Source organism: Centrocercus urophasianus, unplaced genomic scaffold, assembly GCF_019232065.1.
Source record: "Centrocercus urophasianus isolate 14NV4802_14NV808 unplaced genomic scaffold, USGS_Curo_1.0 seq_11, whole genome shotgun sequence".
Classification (NCBI taxonomy): Eukaryota; Metazoa; Chordata; class Aves; order Galliformes; family Phasianidae; genus Centrocercus; species Centrocercus urophasianus.
The window spans coordinates 45,202,727-45,223,422 of NW_024884253.1; the positions used below are offsets into that span (position 1 = coordinate 45,202,727).

General features: G+C 38.3%; 1 protein-coding gene across 15 annotated transcripts in view; it reads right to left on the reverse strand.

Annotated features, from left to right (window-relative positions):
* The window catches only part of GREB1L (GREB1 like retinoic acid receptor coactivator), a 128,561-nt gene that overhangs the window by 56,695 nt on the left and 51,170 nt on the right, over window positions 1-20,696 (reverse strand). For 10 of the 15 annotated variants that reach the window (XR_006171969.1, XM_042838858.1, XM_042838848.1 and 7 more), the window contains 3 exons: window positions 15,894-15,997; window positions 1,941-2,112; window positions 1,537-1,734 (listed from right to left, as the gene is read on the reverse strand). Coding sequence is in view for 14 of the 15 variants with exons in the window: in XM_042838858.1 (XP_042694792.1) it covers window positions 1,537-1,734; window positions 1,941-2,109 (367 nt within the window). In the remaining variant the exon portion in view is untranslated. The remainder of the gene's footprint in view (window positions 1-1,536; window positions 1,735-1,940; window positions 2,113-15,893; window positions 15,998-20,696) is intronic. The other 5 variants (XM_042838868.1, XM_042838840.1, XM_042838815.1 and 2 more) reach the window with 2 other exon arrangements.

Below are 20,696 nucleotides of genomic sequence, written 5' to 3' on the forward strand. Positions count from 1 at the left end.
ATGAATACATGAGCATATAGTTACAGACACTATGTAACTATAGCGTCACTAGACATAACCTTGTGATAAGCAATATGCAACCACACTGCAATGCAGGGAGCACTTGTCACTGAGCATCTCCTTGCCGTGCCATGTCAGGCAGCAATGAAGCAGTCCTGAGCAGAAGCAGCATTGATGAACATGGAACAATTTGCTTTTTATGTAGATCGTAGAATCACCAAGGTTGGAGAAGGCCTCTAAGATCATCTAGGCCAACCATCCACCTACCACTAAGTATTTCCCCACTAAACCATGCCCCTTAGCAAAACATCTAAACGTTTCTTGAACACCACCAGAGACAGTGACTCAATCACCTCCCTGAGCAACCAAGAAAAAACTTTCTCTAATATTCAACCTGAACTTCCCTTGGTGCAACTTGAGGCCACTCCCTCTAGTTCTATTGCTAGTTACACAGGTGAAGAAGCCAATCCTCACCTGGTCACAACCTCCTTTCAGGAAGCTGTACAGAGAGATGAGGTCTCCCATGAGCCTCTTCTTCTTCAGAGTGAACAACCCCTATTCCCTCAACCATTCCTCATAAAGCCTGTGCGCCAGATACCTCACCAGCCTCGTTGCTCATTTCAGTTGCCTCTCTCATCCCACTTTCAGCTGCAGTGTCCTGCTGGCATGACCTTCTCTTCTTCCTTCTTAGTGTTTAATCTTTAATATATTTAGATGCCATTTCAGCTCTTGTCTGGTAAGCAAAGAATTTCCCATAGTGGTCAGTCTTTCTATTATTTGTATTAAAGGGAACTGGAGATACACTGTCATGGAGGGTAAATGCTTAAATGAACTACATTCAGAAAGAATAAAGTAAAAGAAAAGTCCAACAGGTATATTCATAATGATCCATCCGTTTCATTCACAAGTTTAAAAGAAAAAAAAAATAGTACTGTCAGCAATTTTGATCACTCAAGGATTCAATCAGGATTGCTCAAGGTAAGCAGTCAATAACAAGCGGGCAGGTGGGGAAGAGAAAACAGACAAGGTTCCACTAATGTCCCTCTTATCCTCCTAGTAGCAGAACAAACGGTAAGTTTCTTCCCCACATTCTCCCTCCAACTCTTCTTTCTGCCCATGGAAGCAACAAAATCCAGCATTGCCAAAGTTTCTGATACACCTCAGTATCTAAGCATTCTGCTAAGGTTTTAGGGATAGACTGGGAACCAGCCATATCAATGTTGACTTAAGAAACTTCTTTGAGGACAGTAAATCAGTGATTAGTAAAGAAAATAAGGGACTTCCAGAAACTAACCATGGAAGTGCCATGGTGAATCTTAGGAACTGTTCTCAAGTAACACATTTCATTTTATGTCCTAAAAAAAAAAAAAAAAAAAAAAAAAAAGTCCTCTTACTCTATGCCATCTTAGATCTAAGGCTTTGACTATCAACAGTTAATTCAAGACCTCCTTGCTCAAGTGTTTCTAAGTTCAGAGATAATGCATTTTACTGAGAACTGCTTTTAAAGATCTCACAGGTAAAGGAAAGTACACCAACCATCAGTAGTGCAAGACCCTTCTGGGGCAGGTTTTTGTGAATACGGGATTGGTGGACTGCTTGAATCTGACATGTCTTCATCCTCCTCTTCATCTTCCATTTCATTAACAGTTTGGTTACCAGAGAAGTCCAAATTTCCATTTTGTGCATAGCGATGTACTAACTCTTTATCCAACTCTTCCACCTTTGGCTTCACATCTGAGCAAGAATAAAATAGAAAATAAAGATTTCATCAGTATTTGTGACTACTCCCTTTTAAAACAACAGAATACTATTCTCCCTCCTCAACAAGGCCTGAAATTCAGATTTTGTGTCACACAATGAGCAGCAGTACAGCTTTTAATTATTTAATGAAATGCATCCCACCCTTTTCTCAGAAAAACAACAATTGAAATGTGCCATACTTTCATGGTTACCTTCCGGCAAGAAAGGTGGCTGGTCAGGATCCAGGTACAGCTGTGAGAAGATTGGCCGTGGGACAACGCTACTGCATCTCAGGGAAGCCTCTATGGAGTTATGAAGAGCTTCTTCAAAACGAGCAGATTTTAGTTGTCCTGCGTATGAATTCCCCATGATCTAAAAACGCAAAGAAAATGGTTGATAAGCACAAGGGAAGGTGCATACACAGATCTTTTACAAATGTCAGATGAAGTCTTTTTAATATCCACCATGACAGACGTTGGCAGAGACATCAAGTTAGTAATAATATTGTGCTCTAACTAGCACTACGTTTCTAAGTATTTTGTACCCCACGCATACTCTTGTTTCAATTACAGTTTAGCACAACTGCTTTGTGTTTTGCGCATACATTTCCTTCTCAGAAAACTCAAGAACCCCTCTGGTGTAGCGTTTTGTTGGGGGTTGGGAGGAGGAGAGGAAGAAGAGAAAATCATTATTATTGTCATTTTTAAGATTTTCAAAATAGACTAGAGAAATTAATACAACACAGAAAATTGAAAAATGTCAAGTCTATCTTCATCACTAGTTATTGAACTACTTTAACTATATTTAACTTGGGAGTATGCCATCATTTGGAAAAAAAAAAAAAAAAAAAAAAAAAAAAAATATATAGACAAACAGTAACTTGAAATTTTGTTTTTGCTAACATTAACTGAAATTGTGTGGAAGTCAGCTCTCTTTAAGAGTCCTTTGCAAATGCTGTGAAGTGTTTTTATTTTAAATTATGCTTTACAATGCTATACTGTTAATGACCTTCTAAATTGTCTATTTTTACAGTTAACATTCATGTTTATAATGATTATTAATTTATGAACTTTATGAAATACTAAGCACAAATAGACCTTGAGATCATCACTTCTCCTTGGGCAACATTATTCACCCCACAGCCACTTATATTTGTTCCCTCAGCATTAGGAATCAGTAAACATCTACTAACAGGATGGCCATGGAAAGGTTTACAGCTAGCTAGGGCAGACTCAATGAAAATGAATTTTTCCACTTTGCTGGGTCTTCACGCTATGTAACATTTACTCAAAAAAAATTAAGATGTAACATTTTCTGCTGTTCAAAATACAAGACTGCATTTTCAGAAAATTTTATTTCAACAAAGGTTACTTTTCCTCTGTTAAATCAATAGTAGAAAGGACAAACACTTATAATATTGTCTTTGTAATTTCCTTCACTAGATGTCACCTAGTCCCATGACCACAATAAGATCTCAGCCAAGAAGAGAAGTAGGCATTTAGAAAATCTACAATTCTATTCCTGGTTGATTACTGGGCTGCTCAAGGTTTTTCAACAATGATGATAGCTGCTTACATTAGTGTTTCAGAGCTCCCAGCATAGAAAAATGTTTCTGACTCAAGGATGAAGTTTATCTAATTACTCACCTCAGGTGGATGAGAGGCATAGTTAGCTGTTCAAACTTTGTACAATTCTGGGTAAAAAATTCCACATAGAGTCATTAAGGCTGGAAAGACCACTAAGATCACCTCGTCCATCCATCAGCCCATCTCCACCATGCCACTGACCACATCCCTCAGTGCCACATCACACGGTTCTCGAACAGCTCCATAGACAGTGACTGTACCACCTCCCTGGGCAGGCTGTTCCACTGCAACACCGCTTTTTCTGAGAATAAATTTCTCTTAATATTCAACCTGAACCTTCTAACAAATCTGAGGCATTTCCTTACCCAAAATGAAGACAATACAAAGATAATTTTTTTTTCCTAAGCTTTCATTAAATTCGAAAAACATCAGGGAGTGTGTATAAACATACAGTACCATAATAAAAGCGAATCAGCATTTAATTATAAAAAAGATTTCCACTTCCCACAGGGCACTGTCTATCTGAAGTCACTTCATACTCTGCTTTCTCCATAATCTATGTGATGTATATTGTTTATGCCTTTTTTTGAGAGAAAAATATTAATAAAATGCCATATGCTTGAAGGCAAAAGTGTTTTTTTTTTAATTTAATTTTTCTTCATGGGATCTATGCAGAGAGACCTGCTTGTGGAGGACAACTGTCATGGATTAATGTGAAATGGTGGGTTAACATTACCGGAGGACTGTTCCAGCTTGATGTGAGAAAACAAAGCAAGATTACAAGGACCTTGGAAACATCCATTAGAGGGAGGCTCAGGAATTGGTCTCCTCAAGCCACAGAATGGAGCAATGGAGCAAGAGGAAGGCTCCTCTCAAGACTCGGAGGGAGAAGGGTGAGGCACTGGTGGGAAGGAAGGGGGTGGAGGGAGCAGCAGCAAGGCACAGGCCTGGCTGCAGCAGGGGAAGCTAGGCCCCAGGGAGCCCAGTGCCAGCAAGCCAGAGCTGGGCAGCTGATGTCCTAACACTGCCCCAGGCCATTAGGGCAGCTGGGCCTCACAGCGAGTTCAAGGGAGCTGGGGAGAGGAGGGGCAGGAGGAGAAGTAGGCTTCCCCTGCAAGGGAGAAGGCTGGAGAGGCCTTGCCACAGCACGCAGCTCACCCATCCACTCTTCTGATCCAGCCGACCGAAAGCCAAGGGCACTGATTCAGGGCAGTGCTGCCTTTGTGTTTCTGTTTTTGAATCTACCCTGAGTGCTTGGTGCAATTAGGAAGCATTTCATTTTCCTCCTGACTTTGTCAATGGTAGGGGGCTTGCAGTCAGCACACTGCAGCAGTGGCGGAGCTGCAGCATAGCATCGTCTGCTTTAAGTGTGTCTGTGAAGGGGCTCCGAGGATGCAGCAGCCTGGGGGAAAAATAAAGAGGTGGAATTGGAAGGGAGAGAAAAAGGAGCAGAAAGTATTTCTGTCATTAGAACAATGTACCTGCTGTCTCTGCATTAAAATTCGACCAAAACTAGTGATTTAACATGAATTAATGATCATTATTAAATAAGTTTTCCAAATAATATGTTTACCCTATATTTCCACGTTGGTTTAAAAAAAAATTAAAAAAAACAGTCAAAATTGGACTATTTGAGCACACTCAGAGGTCTCTAATGTACAAGAGGTTTAATCTGTTGTGCATGGAAAGAAATATGTGCCCCCAGCTGTAGCTAGTTTAGCACAGACCTGATTAAATTCCCAGATTTCAGCCTTATTAATTCACACCACTGGATACCATGATTTAGAAATTGCCTTTTGTTTCAAAATCTCAGCAGAAGTCTGTAGCCCAGTCTATCCTTAGCTCTTTCAAACTGTATATAATAACAGAGCGTTATTATGTGTAGTAAGATTTTCCTCTACACTTTCTCATTACTCCGCCAAGGAAGAAGGTTCAGACATCCCTTCTATTTCACCAACTTTGCCACTCTAGGCAGGCAATTTTTAGTCCATGCCCTGAAAACACTACTGAGAGACACAAGACGATTAAAATGGAACAACTTCAAAATGAAATTTGCAGCAAAACCTAAGAAGAGAACTTCCTGACATTCAGATGACCTGCACCTCCCACCTCTATCACTCTGAGGGTGCTTCTCTGTAAAGATCCTGACACTAAGTCATCATGACTCCTACCCTACACATCCTGAGCATCTCCACTACTGCTGTGCTGCTTCAAAGCAGATTTACTGAGACTATTTCACGCCTTCTTTGCAGTAGCCAACACTGAGCTGGAGGATTAAGGAGCATTTGCTGGAGTTAGAGAGCTACTCTGCAGTCTGAATTGGGGTACTAATGCTGCAAGTTTTGGTTAGAAATTAACTATAGATGTTCACTGTAGAAAACAATACTAGGACTGACAGGTGATTCCGTAAAGGCAAACAGGATTGGAAGTAACTAAAGATTACAAAGACGATTTTAGCACTGCAGTAAAGGACACAGGCAAATCTGAATGCTTCTTTAACCACAGAGGCTGAATTTGCAATAGAGTCGTATCAATTCAAGCAAATAATCTAGTTCTGTGCTGTCAAGAGATCTGCACACAAATAGGACACTGCATGTTCTGGAAGAAGCAGGGCCTAGCTTCTTTACAGCTCCAACAGACTGGCAGTGTCTGAGCACTGCAAACATCACAAACTTATTCCAATCAGAAAAATACATCACTCTGGTCCTGCACATACCCCTCCCACACACTTAAAAAAAAAAAAACTTTTTTGGAAAGTAGACCATTACCCAGCAATTCTCTGGAGCAGATCTACACAGTGAGCTGAAGGCTTTACGAGTAAAAATATAATCAGATCATTCAGTACACCAGATAGCACATATCTGGCCTCCAGGTGGGTCATGACCCCAGAGACTTTAAAGGAGAGGAACTGAACTGGAGGATGAGGGAGGGGGTGGCTGTTGTTGTTATGGCTTAAAGCAATTTCACAATTACCTGATAGCGAATGATGAATCTGATGCAAACACCCTCCATTAAGTCAGCTCTATCAAGTCCTTACTTTGTGTTTAACCTAATGATGTAATTGTATTCTCCAAAACACATAATCTGACTTTTGATCTGGCCTAACCCCACAGAAAAGTTTCTCTTCAAAGGAAAGGAAAACAAGCTCCTTGACAAAGGCACTGTCAGGCCCCACAAAGCTTCTGTATCTTGAAGGGTCATCTTAGGCAAAGGGAAAGCAGGCATCTATTTATACTGTAAAATCATTTGGGAGCTGATTGCTTCAGGTACATTGAGCATTTTCTGTTATTTACATCAGCCTTAACTGATGTTCTGGGAGTCATAGTTTTTCCACTAAGGCATCATTAGGATCTATCACAAACATGCATACAAGCAGAAAGGATGACAGCTAACAACACCAGTAACAAATATATTTGTTAATTAAAAGTGTAGACTACAATGACAGAAGTATATCTGTCATAAGTATATATATTGGAAGTATAACCAGCATTAACCATAGCAACAAGAAGGAAAGACTTAATATGGGAGCCAATACAAGAATGCAAGACAGTGTTCTCATTAACAGGTACCTTATCTCACAGCCTTTGTAAGATCCCCTTTACCCCCACAGTCCTTTCAAGATCCTGAGATTCTCACCCTGCTTTTGTCTGTGTTATTCAAGCTCAACTGCAAAAGAGTTTACAGTTTTATCTGGTGAGTGACAAGACAATTCACAAAGCCTTCCAGAAAAAATGAACAATTTGATTATACTGACTGTTTATGGTGTTACGGTCTCTTAAAATTTTTCATTAACTTTGAAGAAAATATTGATAACATCCTATATCCACTACCACATCCAAGTGGAGAATGTGGAAGACCGAGAACACTTACTTTTCCTGACAGGGCTTTCCTTCTTCTTACTCAGTTAGTAGTATCTCTCTACAGTCGGAGTACTGAACTAGATTACACGCGATTTGGAAAATTCCTTCACCAGATGCAGATAAAAAAGCTATTCCACAAGAACAGAAAGCAAATCCCAAATGGCTGCTATAGCCTGACTGCATCAGACATCCTCATACTCTTTCAGGCACAGCTCACAAAATAATAAACATGAGAAAGGCAAACTTTGCACCCGAACTCAGAAAACTCAGTGATGCAGCACCGAGGACAAAAAAGGAAAATAACCAAGAAACAAAATCTGAAACCTATTTAAAACTCTGAATATCTCTAATTCTTTTTAATATTATTAGCACACATCAAGAGGAGCTTACAGCTGCAATCAAACTCAGAATACATTGTGAGGTGCTGTGCTACAGAAGTCTCTCAAAGTTAAGCTCAAGTTTTACAGAATTGTCACTCAGTAGTTTCAAGTTAAGAGCTCAGCAGTTTATTGCTCAACATCCTGCATTTTCCTTCATCTTTCAAATGCTCTGCAAAAGCCTTCCCAGAATCATTAGACGTAATCTTTGGCAAGACTGAAGTTTTCAAGCACTGTTTCAAAGTTCAGTGTGTGTGGTTAGAGTCAATCCGTGTCAAACTGACAGCAGTGGGTCCTCCTTAGCCCCATCTGGAGCTGAAAACCATTTGGCCAGATTCCCACACACGAGTCTTTGTGAGTTGAACTACACAGAGCTTGGACTGGATTTAGTTTCCTCCAGGCCATGGCTCCAACTCAGAAACCAGACGCCGAATCCCAGGTAGTCTGAGCTCACATGCCACAAAGAGAGGAAGGCTGGGGATGCTGATCACATTCCTCTTGTGAGATTTGAGATGATTTACAGATTGAGCTTACCAAACTACCTCTGACACCATTTCCTCGGTAAACAGATGCAACAAACAGATGAAAGAAAACATTTGACTACTTAATTTAAGCAAGTTCACCCACAGTGATTGCACAATACACAATAATCATGAAGGGCTAGTATCTGTGAATGACATGCTATAAGCATTTAAGGCAGTGGATGCCTACTTGAACACATAAAAGTTACTGTAAGCATTGTAAAAAGACTGGAAAATGAATGGAGCGACATCTAGCAGGCTGCTCTGAAACAAGGAACATCTTTTGATGGCTGCAATACTCATGCAGCTTCATGTGCAAAGAACCTCCTATGCATGTAAATGCTCATCTACAAATAAACACTGTGTGTCCTATCACCACTTGCATGCATACACAAACTTTTACTGCCTCTTTTACACCCTCAGCCCTCCAATTGTTCACACATACACCCCCAAGCAAACTCCCCAAACATTTTCCTCTGATGGACTACCGTGGAAAAACAAACCTACTTAGAAACCATAAACAAACTGTAGTTTGTGTTTATAATAATTTAAATAAGTAAACAATAAATAATTTAAATCATTTTAATTCTTTGCTCATTGATTTGTGTTTTTCTTTGTTGTTTCACGGAAAGTTCTTCAATATAGGTTTGTGGAAGAGTGCAGAAAGAAGACAACAAATTTGAACATAAGGGCAAAAAAGAGTGGAAGAATTAATAAAAAACTAATTTGCCAGTAATATAAAAGTTTACTTACATATAACCATATGAGAATGAGAAGATTATACAGTGGAACCTGAGCTTTACACAGATTTATGTTCTTCATGAAACAGAAGCTTCCAGAAGTTAATTATTTTGATTTAACCCATTCTGACTGCAAATCTTCTTTGAATCCATTAAATGATTCTATGAAATTAGCAGAGAAGTTACTGTAAAGGTTTTCCAAGGTTTTTAAAATTAAGTTGTGAAAGCTGGAGAAAATCCTTTTATGCTACTGGGATCTTCCACCATGTACACAGGGAACAGAACATTTCTATGTACCTTCAACAAAAAGAGCACATTTTCCTCTTTTATTTAAATGGAAAAGCCTTCAGAAAAAAATAAAATCATCATAAAAGTCTAGCTTTTCCTTTTTAGCTTTTGGTAATGTTGAAATACTTCATCAATTTAAAGCAAAGGATGTGCTCACACTGATTGCAGAGGCAGCACAAGGAAATCACCAAGGAGCACTTCCGAAAATCTCATCTTGCCTCCTTAAAACAAGCCCATTCCTACTCAGTTTTCACCATTTATGGCCTTTCCCCTAAATCAATAGGGCTATTAACCACATTATTAATGCCAGTGCAATACAACTAAATCAGTAATGGTGCTTAATCTCAGCTCTAAGATCAAGGCATATTTGGCTGTGTAATTCTGATTCAGCAATTAGTTGCAGACATGAATTGAGGCTCCCAAAAACTTTGCGTCTTAGCACAACCAGGAAAGTTATATGTTTGAAAACTTTGAGGTGCCACCACTGACACCTCAGCAAATGAAACTACAGAATGAATAGTATCTACGAAATTAACATAAGAATGATTTAAATAACTATAGCCTGATGTAGCAAAACTGAGATGTTTCTCTGATCTCAAATAAGTTCCCAAAATCATGTAATCAGAACTGGTATCTGTTTCCAGGCCTAAAGATTTTCATTGTTGTTTTTGTTTGTTTTTTGTTTTTTGGTTTTTTTTTAATATATACATAGTTTTCATGCATACAGACATACAGGCATTCACTGACAAAACATATTCTGATAGTAAGCTACTAGCTAAAATACATTTAGTGATTGCTAAGTAAAACAAACTAATTAGAACTACTGCAGACACGACATTTTAACATACTTTACATTAATCTATAACACAGGAATGTATCTTCTCAGTCACATCAGTTAGCTAACTTAAACCTTAAGTTTTAATGTAGATTTAATGGGTATTACAATGGAACACTGTCTAATAATACCCCATTTAGATATACATATATACTTTAATATATATTTTTTAAATTTCCATGACTTAGAAACTCAGTGAAGAGTCTTGGTATATATTTCCAAGTAAAAAAGTTTAAAAAAAAAAGTACAAATCCATATTTGTCAAGAATTTTAGCATTAATAACTATTTCTAAATTGTTTAGTTTCAGGAATTAGTTGGTTTGTTTTTGGTTTTGTTTTTTGGTTTTTTTGTTTGTTTGTTTGTTTTTTGTTTTTTTTTGTTTTTGTTTTTGTTTTTTTTCCTGAGGGGTGGCTTTTGAGAAAGTGGAAGGGAAAGCTACCAGTGTTTCAAAGGAGACGTGCAATGAGAGAAAATGGACTTCATGGCTGTCTATTAGGGTAAGTTGGACTGACTGTGAGAAGCTGAGTGCTTCACCTATAGCCCCAAACATCATCTGAAGGCCTTATCAGTAAAGTTTGTGATCAACTCTTCAACACTACTGGACTAACAAAAATCACCATGTGAAACTGCTAATATCCATGTTGTTTTGAACCTTGACATTCACTCAATTTGTTCTTAACTCATACTCTTTTTTTTTTTTTGTGGGGGGGGGGGCACCGATGCTCTATACCAGTTTTCTTGGTCTGCCTTAAGTCCTTAGTCCTGTAAGTACATATTCATTTGCTAAGTGTTGTATTACTGTTTTCGGTATGACTATGGAATAGGGCTTTGCACTGTGGATTAGCAAAACACATATATAAATTAGATTGTTAGTACTCTGTACCATAACACGTAATCTGTTCTGAAACATCTCAACATTGAATTCTAGGGTATAGGTACTAAAATGCCTACTAAACATTCACATAGGCAGCTTTTCCCCACTCACATGCTAACTACTAAATAAATGAAACAGGAACGCCGTCTACTGCCAAGCAACAGAAAATAATTTCTATGCATCTTGCAGAGATAGTCTTAATTCCAACAACATGTACTAACTGACACCAAAAATAAAAATAAGGAAATCCCAGTACGAAGCAAAATGGTAATACAGGTTTCATTGGCTATTGGAACATTCCAAACAGACAATCTGATTCTTCAGGAACATCATGCCTGTTCTGATTTGTGACAGTTGTAAAATACTAAAACTGAAGCTCTGCAGGAGGACTTTGTAAGCTGCATCCCTTCCTTTGCTGCAAGCAGCTCATTTTTACCCCTTGAAGCCAGCAGAACTGCAGTCATCGTGTGGCAGTTTCTCAAGTAAGCAACCAGAAAGCCACCTCAGGATTCTGCTGGGGTTAGCACCTTGAAAACAAGATGGGCTCCACAGCCAGAGCATGGCTGTGATGTGGCACAAACCAGGATACTTGGCAGCCAAGAACCTCACAAGCTCTGTTTCCCACATCTCCTTCACCCATAAAATGTAGAATCCTGCCAAAAACACTAAGTTTTGCTTCTTTCTCTCTCTCACATTATTAAACAAATCCACAACACAGATTTCTAGATTAAAAAGTACAAATAAATCAAGGACTAATAAATAACGTCTTGAGAAATCAAACTGCCTTCACTAAAGCATTTGTATAAAAATGCATACATGGGTTATTGGTTACAATCCTCTTTAAAACAAATTTGTCTCTTTTCTTCCCTAATGCCCAGACTGAAAACAAGGCAAGTCCAAAGAAAGTGTTACCCTTGCTTTTAGGAAATGAACCAGCAGAGGTGGAAAGGAGCCTCTCTTCTGTTGAGGAAAGACTGTGCCAGGATGTTTGTCAGAAGTTCTCAGAGCACATTCCTGAGCAACTCTTCCCAAAACTACTGTTTTCGAATAGGTCAAAATGGTTTCATTTCTCCTCATCAGAACTCAGAATATATTTTTAAAAAGGAACAAGCAATTATTTTCTAATCTGAAGCTCCCATGCTGTCTACAGGTTGAGAGACGTATGTAGTATCTTTTTTCTGCAGCCTCTTTTAATAGTAATGCAGAGGCAAACAAATAATAAAGCAAGCTGCTTTCACAGCCATTTCTCTTAAAAAAGCAAGCACTGAACAGACACAAAACCTTGCATAGGTCAAAACCATACCAATCACCTTAAACACACAATCTTAAGTCAAATATTGTATGGACATTTTTTGCCTACCTGTGAGACTGTTTATATCACGGATAGAATTTCTATTAAAAAGACAAACGCCTCACACAGAATCTTGTTGGAAATGAACTTCAAATTGTGTTTTGTAGAGTCCTTTTTCCTTCCCAGAAACATGTGTTTATCATGTGTCAAAGCTGACTACTTTCTCCCCTTCCCAGAATACCATGAATTCTTCTGTAAAATAAACAAAGCTCTGCCAAGCATCTCTGAAATTACCAGAGGCAGTCCCTGTTTGAGATCAAAGATGCACATCACTGCTAGGCCTTCTGCAACATCCAGCCTTTCAGCAAAATGAAAATCACCACAAACAGGTAATCAACAGAACAAAACATTAACATCATCATATCCAAGGGATGTATCTAAAAAGAACAGTTTTGTCATTCAAAGGGATATATCTAAACAGAAAATTGCCACTGAGGCGTCTCTTTGGAATCCCAATAGGTGTTTGAGGGATGTACCCATTTCTGGGCATTTATATAACACCATTTAAATCTGACAAAGAAAAATGTTAATCTTTACCTAAAAGATGCAAAAAATCAATAATTACATATTAACACCCCAATAGGAGAAGAAGAGTTTCGTAATTCTATTGCTTATATTTGTTCTGTGATGCAATTCATTACTTGTTCTGACACACTGTGTATGGGGTCTTTATGTCCTGGAAGGAGAAAAAATGATACTAAAATTATTATTTATTGGAGGCATCAGATGTGCTCTCTACTTGTTTTTCTCCCAAAATGAAAAGTCTTAAGAACGTTCATAAGCTGGGCTTAATTTACCTGCAACATAAACATGCTATCAGAGGCAATTTTGCTTCCCAAAGTTGCTATTATTGTTTAGTGAGTTGGTAATACAAAAAATTTACTGGGCCTATGCACTCTTGAAGGCACTTACATAAAACTTCCAGTGAATACTGACATTCAGTATGAAGGAAATAGCCTTCCCAGTATTTATATTCTACTTTTGCAGCAGTCAGAGAAAAGTACTATGTGCAAAATACTTATTGTGAGCTAAAATCTTCTTTGGGTTAAAAAAAAACAAACAAACAAACAAACAAACAAAAAAAAAAAAACGAAACATCTTAAGAAGATACAGAGCCATTCTCTACAGAACAGCAGATGAAAAAAAATCTTAATAATACATGTACTTCCATGTTATATATCTTATCTAACTAAAGTATAGGATCTTAAAAGTTAGTTTTCCAGCTCACACATATACTCCCCAAAATGTTTTAATTATAAAGCTGATATTAAATATCTCTTCATTTCATATAGATACATATATAAAATGGGATATCTGTATTTTTAAAGCTGAACAGACATCCCATCAAGTTCCTATGGCAAAAGTCAGTCCAATCTCATGGATAAATAAATCACTAATTCTTTCTTCATCTGTTACTGCCTCACTGCAAAAGAATTAAGCTAAGGCCTAGAAAGTCAAAGTTAAGGCTTGACCTTCCATCCCTACCCAATCTATCCACTCCCTTGTGTACCCCTCAAACACACAAGCTATCATTTCCTGATGATTTGATGTGGTTATCAAAAGAAATTCAGAATACGTGTCAGTTCTGTAGCAACTTGAATGCTATACAAATATCTTGATTTTTTTTTAGTAGCTTTATTCATTCACAACTTTATTTGTTTAAAGGTGCCTTAACCTTGACATAAATCAATGCTAAGCATCTGTAAATAGCATTTTTAAAGAGTTTAAAAATTAAGCTCTTTTGAGAGCCATAATTTGCAGTCAAGTTTCTTCCCAAAAATAAAAAGGAAAAAAATCAAATACAAAACTGTTTGTCAACATCTTTGCTTTTTTTTTTTTTCCACCTTGAAAATTATGCAGTTTATTCTTCTTCACTCTTCTTACAGTGTTCTTTTAAAGATCATGAGAAACCACCATGTTAGTTACTATAAAAATGCTACGACTGGCTCCCAAATATCTTTTTCTTCCTAATTTGACAATGACTGTTTGTGTATGACAGTAGGGCCAAGGAGTCTGAGATCTTGGGTTGTGGCCCATGCCCACCCCCCTTTCCAAAGGGAAACAAAAAGCACTAAACCTTTTCAGCCACACACGCTCCTTCCCCCACCACCTTTCTTGCAAAGACAGCTGCTATTGCATTTCCTTTCTTGTCACTTACGAGGTCTTGGTTCTTGACATTGATTTCTTATCTGTTTCTGTGACAAATGTTTAAACGTTAATAATCTGTCAATCTGAAGAAAGATAATGCTAAATAAATTATTGGAATTAATTACTCAAAAACTATCCTTTAAAACTCACTGCAAGCATTACAACATGAGCAACAAAAATTGCTCAAGAGCAGCAAAAAAAAAAAAACAAACCCATATTTTCAACCAATTAGTAAGTGTTAGGAGATTAAAAAGTTATAATTTAAACAAGGCTGTATCCTGATAATCTAAAGCAAATCTTTGAGGAGACACAGAGTGACTAGGATAGGACAGCTCCTTAAGAAGCAGTCTTTTAATTCCTAACTGATGGATTTTACTTCGTACTTCTCGATTATGACATATAAATTTTAGGGTCAAAAGGTGAAAGTTCAGGAACGTTTTCAGTTATAGAACCAATAAAATGATAAACATTTGGGATACCGAAGTACACTTCTACTCTAACTGTTCTTTCAGACCCGCACTGACCGCACTATAATAGCTGCCAACATTTGGTAAGGATTAGCCTTTCATTTAGACAAAAGAAAGCATTCCTTAGCTAAATCAGCACTTTTTGCCATCAGACTCATAAAACCTTTTCACAACACAGATTTTCAAGAGAATCCTTTAGGGTTTTAGGATGCTGCTCCTTTTACTAAGTAACAAAATACACCCCAGGGTGTCTCATTGACCGCACTCAGCTGTCCTTTGACCTCCGCAATTGTTTAGGCCTAACTTCAGGGCCACAGAATCTGCCTCCCCCCCATCAAGGAGGCGAGTGTTGCATCTTCCAGGCACCCAGGGAAGCAAAACGCTGGAGGTTCCCCACTTACTGACTTCTACCACGATCCAGATGTTGCCAAGTAAAACCTTCCTGCAGGCAGGTTTTGGGACCCTGCGGGGGCCACTCAGGACGTAGGTGGTGGCAATGACCCCCTCGCTCTGCTAGGCCTCCATGCCGCCCTTGCCCCAGGGATGCGAGAGGTCATAAAGCATCTTCAGCCTTCTGGGTACACTAGCTATTTAAATGCAACAAGAAACTATGCAAGCCCAATACTGTGTACTGAGTCAAGCCTCCCCCTTTAAGAAGTCACAAAAAACACTTGTGAGAATCTCAGTTGGAAGCACAAATCTATCCTGATCATGACAAAGATCTGCATTCTTCTTCCCATTTGTTTTAAGCCCTTTGAGAGGACAAACAAACAAACACCCACTCTCCAAGTGAATAAAACTCATATTTAGCTGGTAGCTTAGGTATTTGCAGTGCTTCTAAGTACAGTATCAGAAGAAAAATGTTACAGCTTCAAAAGAACTGCTATTAAATAACAAAGTTGACCTCACAGTGGATATGTAAGAAAAAAATAGAAGTGGAAATCAGACCTCTCTGGAGAACTTAAGATATATACACGATCAAAGCAAAACAAAATAGAAATTTACTGTCTACAGCATTTTTAAGATGTAGTCAGTGTATTTGAAACCTCAAACATTAAACACAAACATCCCACATATTCTCTATGAGGAAAGAGGAGTACAGTACCTTCTCAGATTCCTTTTAGCCTATCTGAAATGCTGTCATGATTAAAGGATGCAGCTAAGAGTTTGTGAAGTCTTGCTGCGAAACTGCTTAAAACTCCTAACCGCCTGAAAAATAAAAAGGGAGAAAAAAACAAAAAACAAAAACACACATTAGAATGATTTATGCCAGCATGTATTTTATAACAACCCAAAAAAAACCTGCCTATCCACACCTGGAACAGAGCATACTCGGTTAAATCTGCACTGCTTTTTCCTGTGCATTCTACCAGAGGAAAAGTCCAAGTCTGTCGCTATATCTGTATATTTTTGGTGCTGAAGTCACCATATGCAATATTAGGAACCTACCTCATCAGCATGAAACATTTAACTGTTACAAAAACATCAAAAAGAAATGATAACGTAGAAATAATTATTTGACTCCTCGTTTAAAAAGAAGCCAAGTAAATGGGAGGTTGGTTATCTATTCTGAACTAGAGATCAGTTTTCAAAATGAAGTCAGAATTTGCTGATTTCTCTCCTATTTGACATCCCACAAAGGTACTTAAACGAAAGTATTTCTAATAGAAATGACAATTCATAAAAGAGAATACACCTGAAATACCCAAAAGAATGAAAACAATGGTAGAGCAAGTAGTGAGCAGAACAGTATCTCCTAAAATACTTAGGGGTGTACACAACAGTAATTAACATCAGGAAAAGCATGAAATTAAGTTATCATCAGTGAGATTCTGACAAGACTTTTAGGCATACAAGCTGGTTTGATTTCTTAATATTTTGTGAAAAGATTTCAAGATTATTTCAAAAGATTCTTGCTCACAGACAGGATTTTGGGCTTAAAGCTGCTACCACACCTTTACACCTGCTGTCAAGAACAGAGTGAATACAACTCTTTCAGATGTATGCCTGTAGTTCAGAACCCAGGGTTTAAAATGCAAAGTGAAACAGCTTTAAACTTCTTCCTTCTCCTGTTTTTAGAAATTAGACTATTGAAGAAAGCAACTCTAGCCTTTACCTCTTACCAAGGAAATGTTTTTGTTCGGAATTGTGTTCTGGGAGAAGACACGTACACAGCTCTACTCATGCCCCACATCCCTGCAAGGCCCGCAGCAGATCTACCACAGATGGCCCACGAGGTTAACATGCTCTGCTCCCGACCAAACCAGAGTACTCTGCGAGGACTTTAATGATGGCAGAACGGCAGTAATCCAATTCCAGCAGCTCCTGGGTTTGAAATTGCTATTTTTTGGACACGTGCTGAACATTTCACCTGCTAGTAATGACATTTTTGTATTTTCTTCTAATTACACTCAAAGCTAAGACCTTTGGCCCTAGGCCACAGACTGCTATTCAGGCTGCACACATTCTCTTAAACGCCCTGATCCTTTGTTGTCACCCTTAGTCTTTCATCTATTATTTACATCCATTGAGAAGAGAGATACTCTACCATTTGTGAAGCTTTAAAGCTTCTAATCATCTTAATTTCTTCGCCTTTCAACCAGTGCTTCCCCTTATGGACCAATGCCAATAGTGTGACAAAATAATTTTTCAAGTCGAGATCCTCCCAGACCCTTCCCAAACCTTGACACACACTGGGCTGCGCCTTTTGTTTGCAGCCAGCTGCTTTTGCAAACACAGACCTCTGCTCAGTTTGGAGCTCTGACTTCACTTGTTAGCATGTTGGGAACAGTTTTGGGGGACTTGGGGTATGTTGTTTGTTTATTTTATACCACTTTCTTTCCATTACAATGTTCAACTGAACTAGTTAGTTAGGCTGCATCAGAGATACTGTACTGAAACTGTTTAAAACATTAAGCACCCTTTGAAAGCCAAACTGCCACAAATTTCAAGTTTCCTACTCTTACAGAAGCAAATCTACTAATAAGCTCAGCTTTGATTTTCTGTTGTTACACACTCAGTATTGAAAGATTTCAAATACTATTTAAGAAATGCAAAAAAATCGGCAACCTTTCTGCTGGTTAACAGCAGCATTGATTTGTCTTAGCCTTAGAGCATGATGCAAAAATACAAATTTCTTCACATGATCTTCAGATCGTACCCTTCAGATCCTCCTTTATTTGCAAATAGGAAGAAAAAGACTATGGCATTTTCACCAAGACAGGTCTCTTCAGCATACATCTGTCTTCAGTCTTAGTTCCCAAGACTCGTGGGGTGTGATCCATCTTGGCTCTTCCTTCCACTACTGCCTGGCTTACTTTTGATTTCTAACAGAGCTTCCTTGTTGTCTGTCCCTTCTGACGACCCCAGCCCCCTCAGCTTCTCTTATTTTCACCATTTGCTTCAACCAGCAGTTCACTTGAGACTCATCCATCTTACAATGCCCCAAGTGACAGATGCTCTTAGGAATGACCACGCTGCTAAGGGAACAAAAGATAACATCACCTCTAGGAACTCAGAGAGAAATACAACTTCAACCCTAAGACAGGGCTATCCTGAAGGACATGGCACCATAAACCTCTCTCAAGTGGAAAAGAAAAAAAAAAAAGGACAATTGCAAAGAAAAGGAATCTGACACAATCAAAGGCCAAAAAGAGTATGTGTTTTGTTGCAGCTGTAGTTAGTAGCATTGATGGCCTTTTTACTTTCTTTATCCTAGCAACCTATGGAAGGATTTTGTGAAATTTGCCTGTGATCAAAACGAAAGAATAGAGATATTTGGTATAAAAACTGTTGAAAAATTCCTACAAAATTTAGAAGGCGTTTGGAAACAGTTTCAGCCACATAGCACAGAAGCAAACAGACCAGCTGTTGCTCAGTTAAGTTCTATAGGAATTCATAATCACAGTACAAGCAATTGTACTTGATGAACAAATAGTGTAATGGGAGTTACGTTACTTCAACATCACAGCTGCTTGACAAATCTATAATTTGCAAAGTCTGCTTTGACATTTGAGCACATATCATTTAAATTATTATTAATTTTTAAAATTAGAGAGATATATTTTGCAAGCTAAAACTCACACCTCATCAGATTGAAGCAAAAATCTCTGCATCAAAATACACCCAGAGTCTTTTATCGAGTTGGTGCAAACAGACTTCTGAGTGGGAGAGAAGCAGTTCTGGGTGGTTCTGTAAAACTCTTACTCAACAAAGAGGAAGGCATATTAGCATCTCCCAGTGACATACTAGCAAAAGTGATAACACAAATTCAGAGAATCCCTTCATCTACAGTGGCACGCAGAGAAACCTACTTCTCTCTCAGGAAAGCTTCAAACAGCATCTCATGATCGGTTTTCAAACACTACAGGAAATAACCATCATTACAGTACATGAGATTGACAGCACATGAGGCTAATGGACACAAAAGCCAGAGCTGTAACACAAAGCATAGGAAATCTATTAACCAAAAGTTCTCTGTTTAATGTAAGGTCTGGAGAAAACTGCAATACGCACTTCTGCAGCCATACTTTTGACAGGACTTGAGTTAGTCTCTCTGCATATCAACTGCAAAAAGAAAAAAAAATAACATCAGCTACATTTGGTCCTTTTTGAACAGAAACTGTGGAAGCATCCCAACAACAGAGGTGCATCCTAATTTCACGGTTGCTCTCCCACTCTGAGCCACTGAATGATCCCTGCACCAAAAGGTTTGATAACGTCCCACTCGGTTGGGGAAAAAAAAAAAACGTAGGAACCTCTGTCATACTGGGACATGACTGAAACAGCTGCACAAAAGACTCTGCTTTCTACCTCACTGCCTGGCCTGATCAGTCCACATCACTCTGAAATCGCATTCTGATTACTTTGATGTCTTGGCATCAAGTATAGACCAAAAGTAGCAAAATATATGCTGCCCTACAAAATCTATACTCAGATAGCTATCTTATCATAGAGATAATCTTTACATGTTGTAACTCCAAATATTGATCACAGTAGAGAGAAGTGTGTATAGTTAATATGCAGTCCATCTTTCAGGTAAACGAGACCAAGAGAAAGGTAAAAGGTAAAAACTACAATGTGGAGCTCTGAGTAATTCCTCTGACTTTATAAATCTCTTGCAAGAAAGGACAAGGTGTAAAATATGTCCTTGGAGTCCAACTTTCTACACAGTAGATCAGGCGAAGGACACTGACCTGACCTAAGCAGTTATGAAGAGTAACACAACTACCTGCGTTGATGCATTTACTAATACCAGACTGCTTTGAAAATGCCTTGTTTGATGAGTATAACATTTTTCAACTGAAACTATTTTTTAAAATATTTTCGTAAAACCAATTCTAACACAATTCAATATTAACAGAGTAACTGAAATATTGCTACTACTGCCATTACTATTAAGTTATTGACACTGAAACATGACCTTGAAATGACAACTCCATTAATGCAAGTCTTACGGAGCAAGGTTTCAAAAAGCCCCGATTAAATTAACTACTTTTAAACACAATAGGATCAATATGTATGCAGAGAATGTACACCCCCATAGCAAGTCCTGTTCGCTTGATTGATCAAAAACAAAAAAAATCCTGTGGCCTTCCAGATCTCAGCTGGTGCCAGAAATTCACATAGAAAAAAAAAATCCATCTAAATGAAACTCTGAAAAGGTTTACCCTTCACCAGTCTATTTGCACTTCAAAAACTCCTTAAGTCCTTCAGCTAAACCCCAGGGTTGAACCATTTCAAAAATGAGAGGGGGATGGCCATGATTTATCTTCCTTCTGTGCTCTGGACAGAGCTGTAAAATCTGCCTGCCTGCCTGCGTGCCATAGACTCGTTTTCAGGAGCCTTGGAATATTTACCATTTTTAGCAATAACACTGCTCACTTCCTTACTGTCACTTATCTCCTCA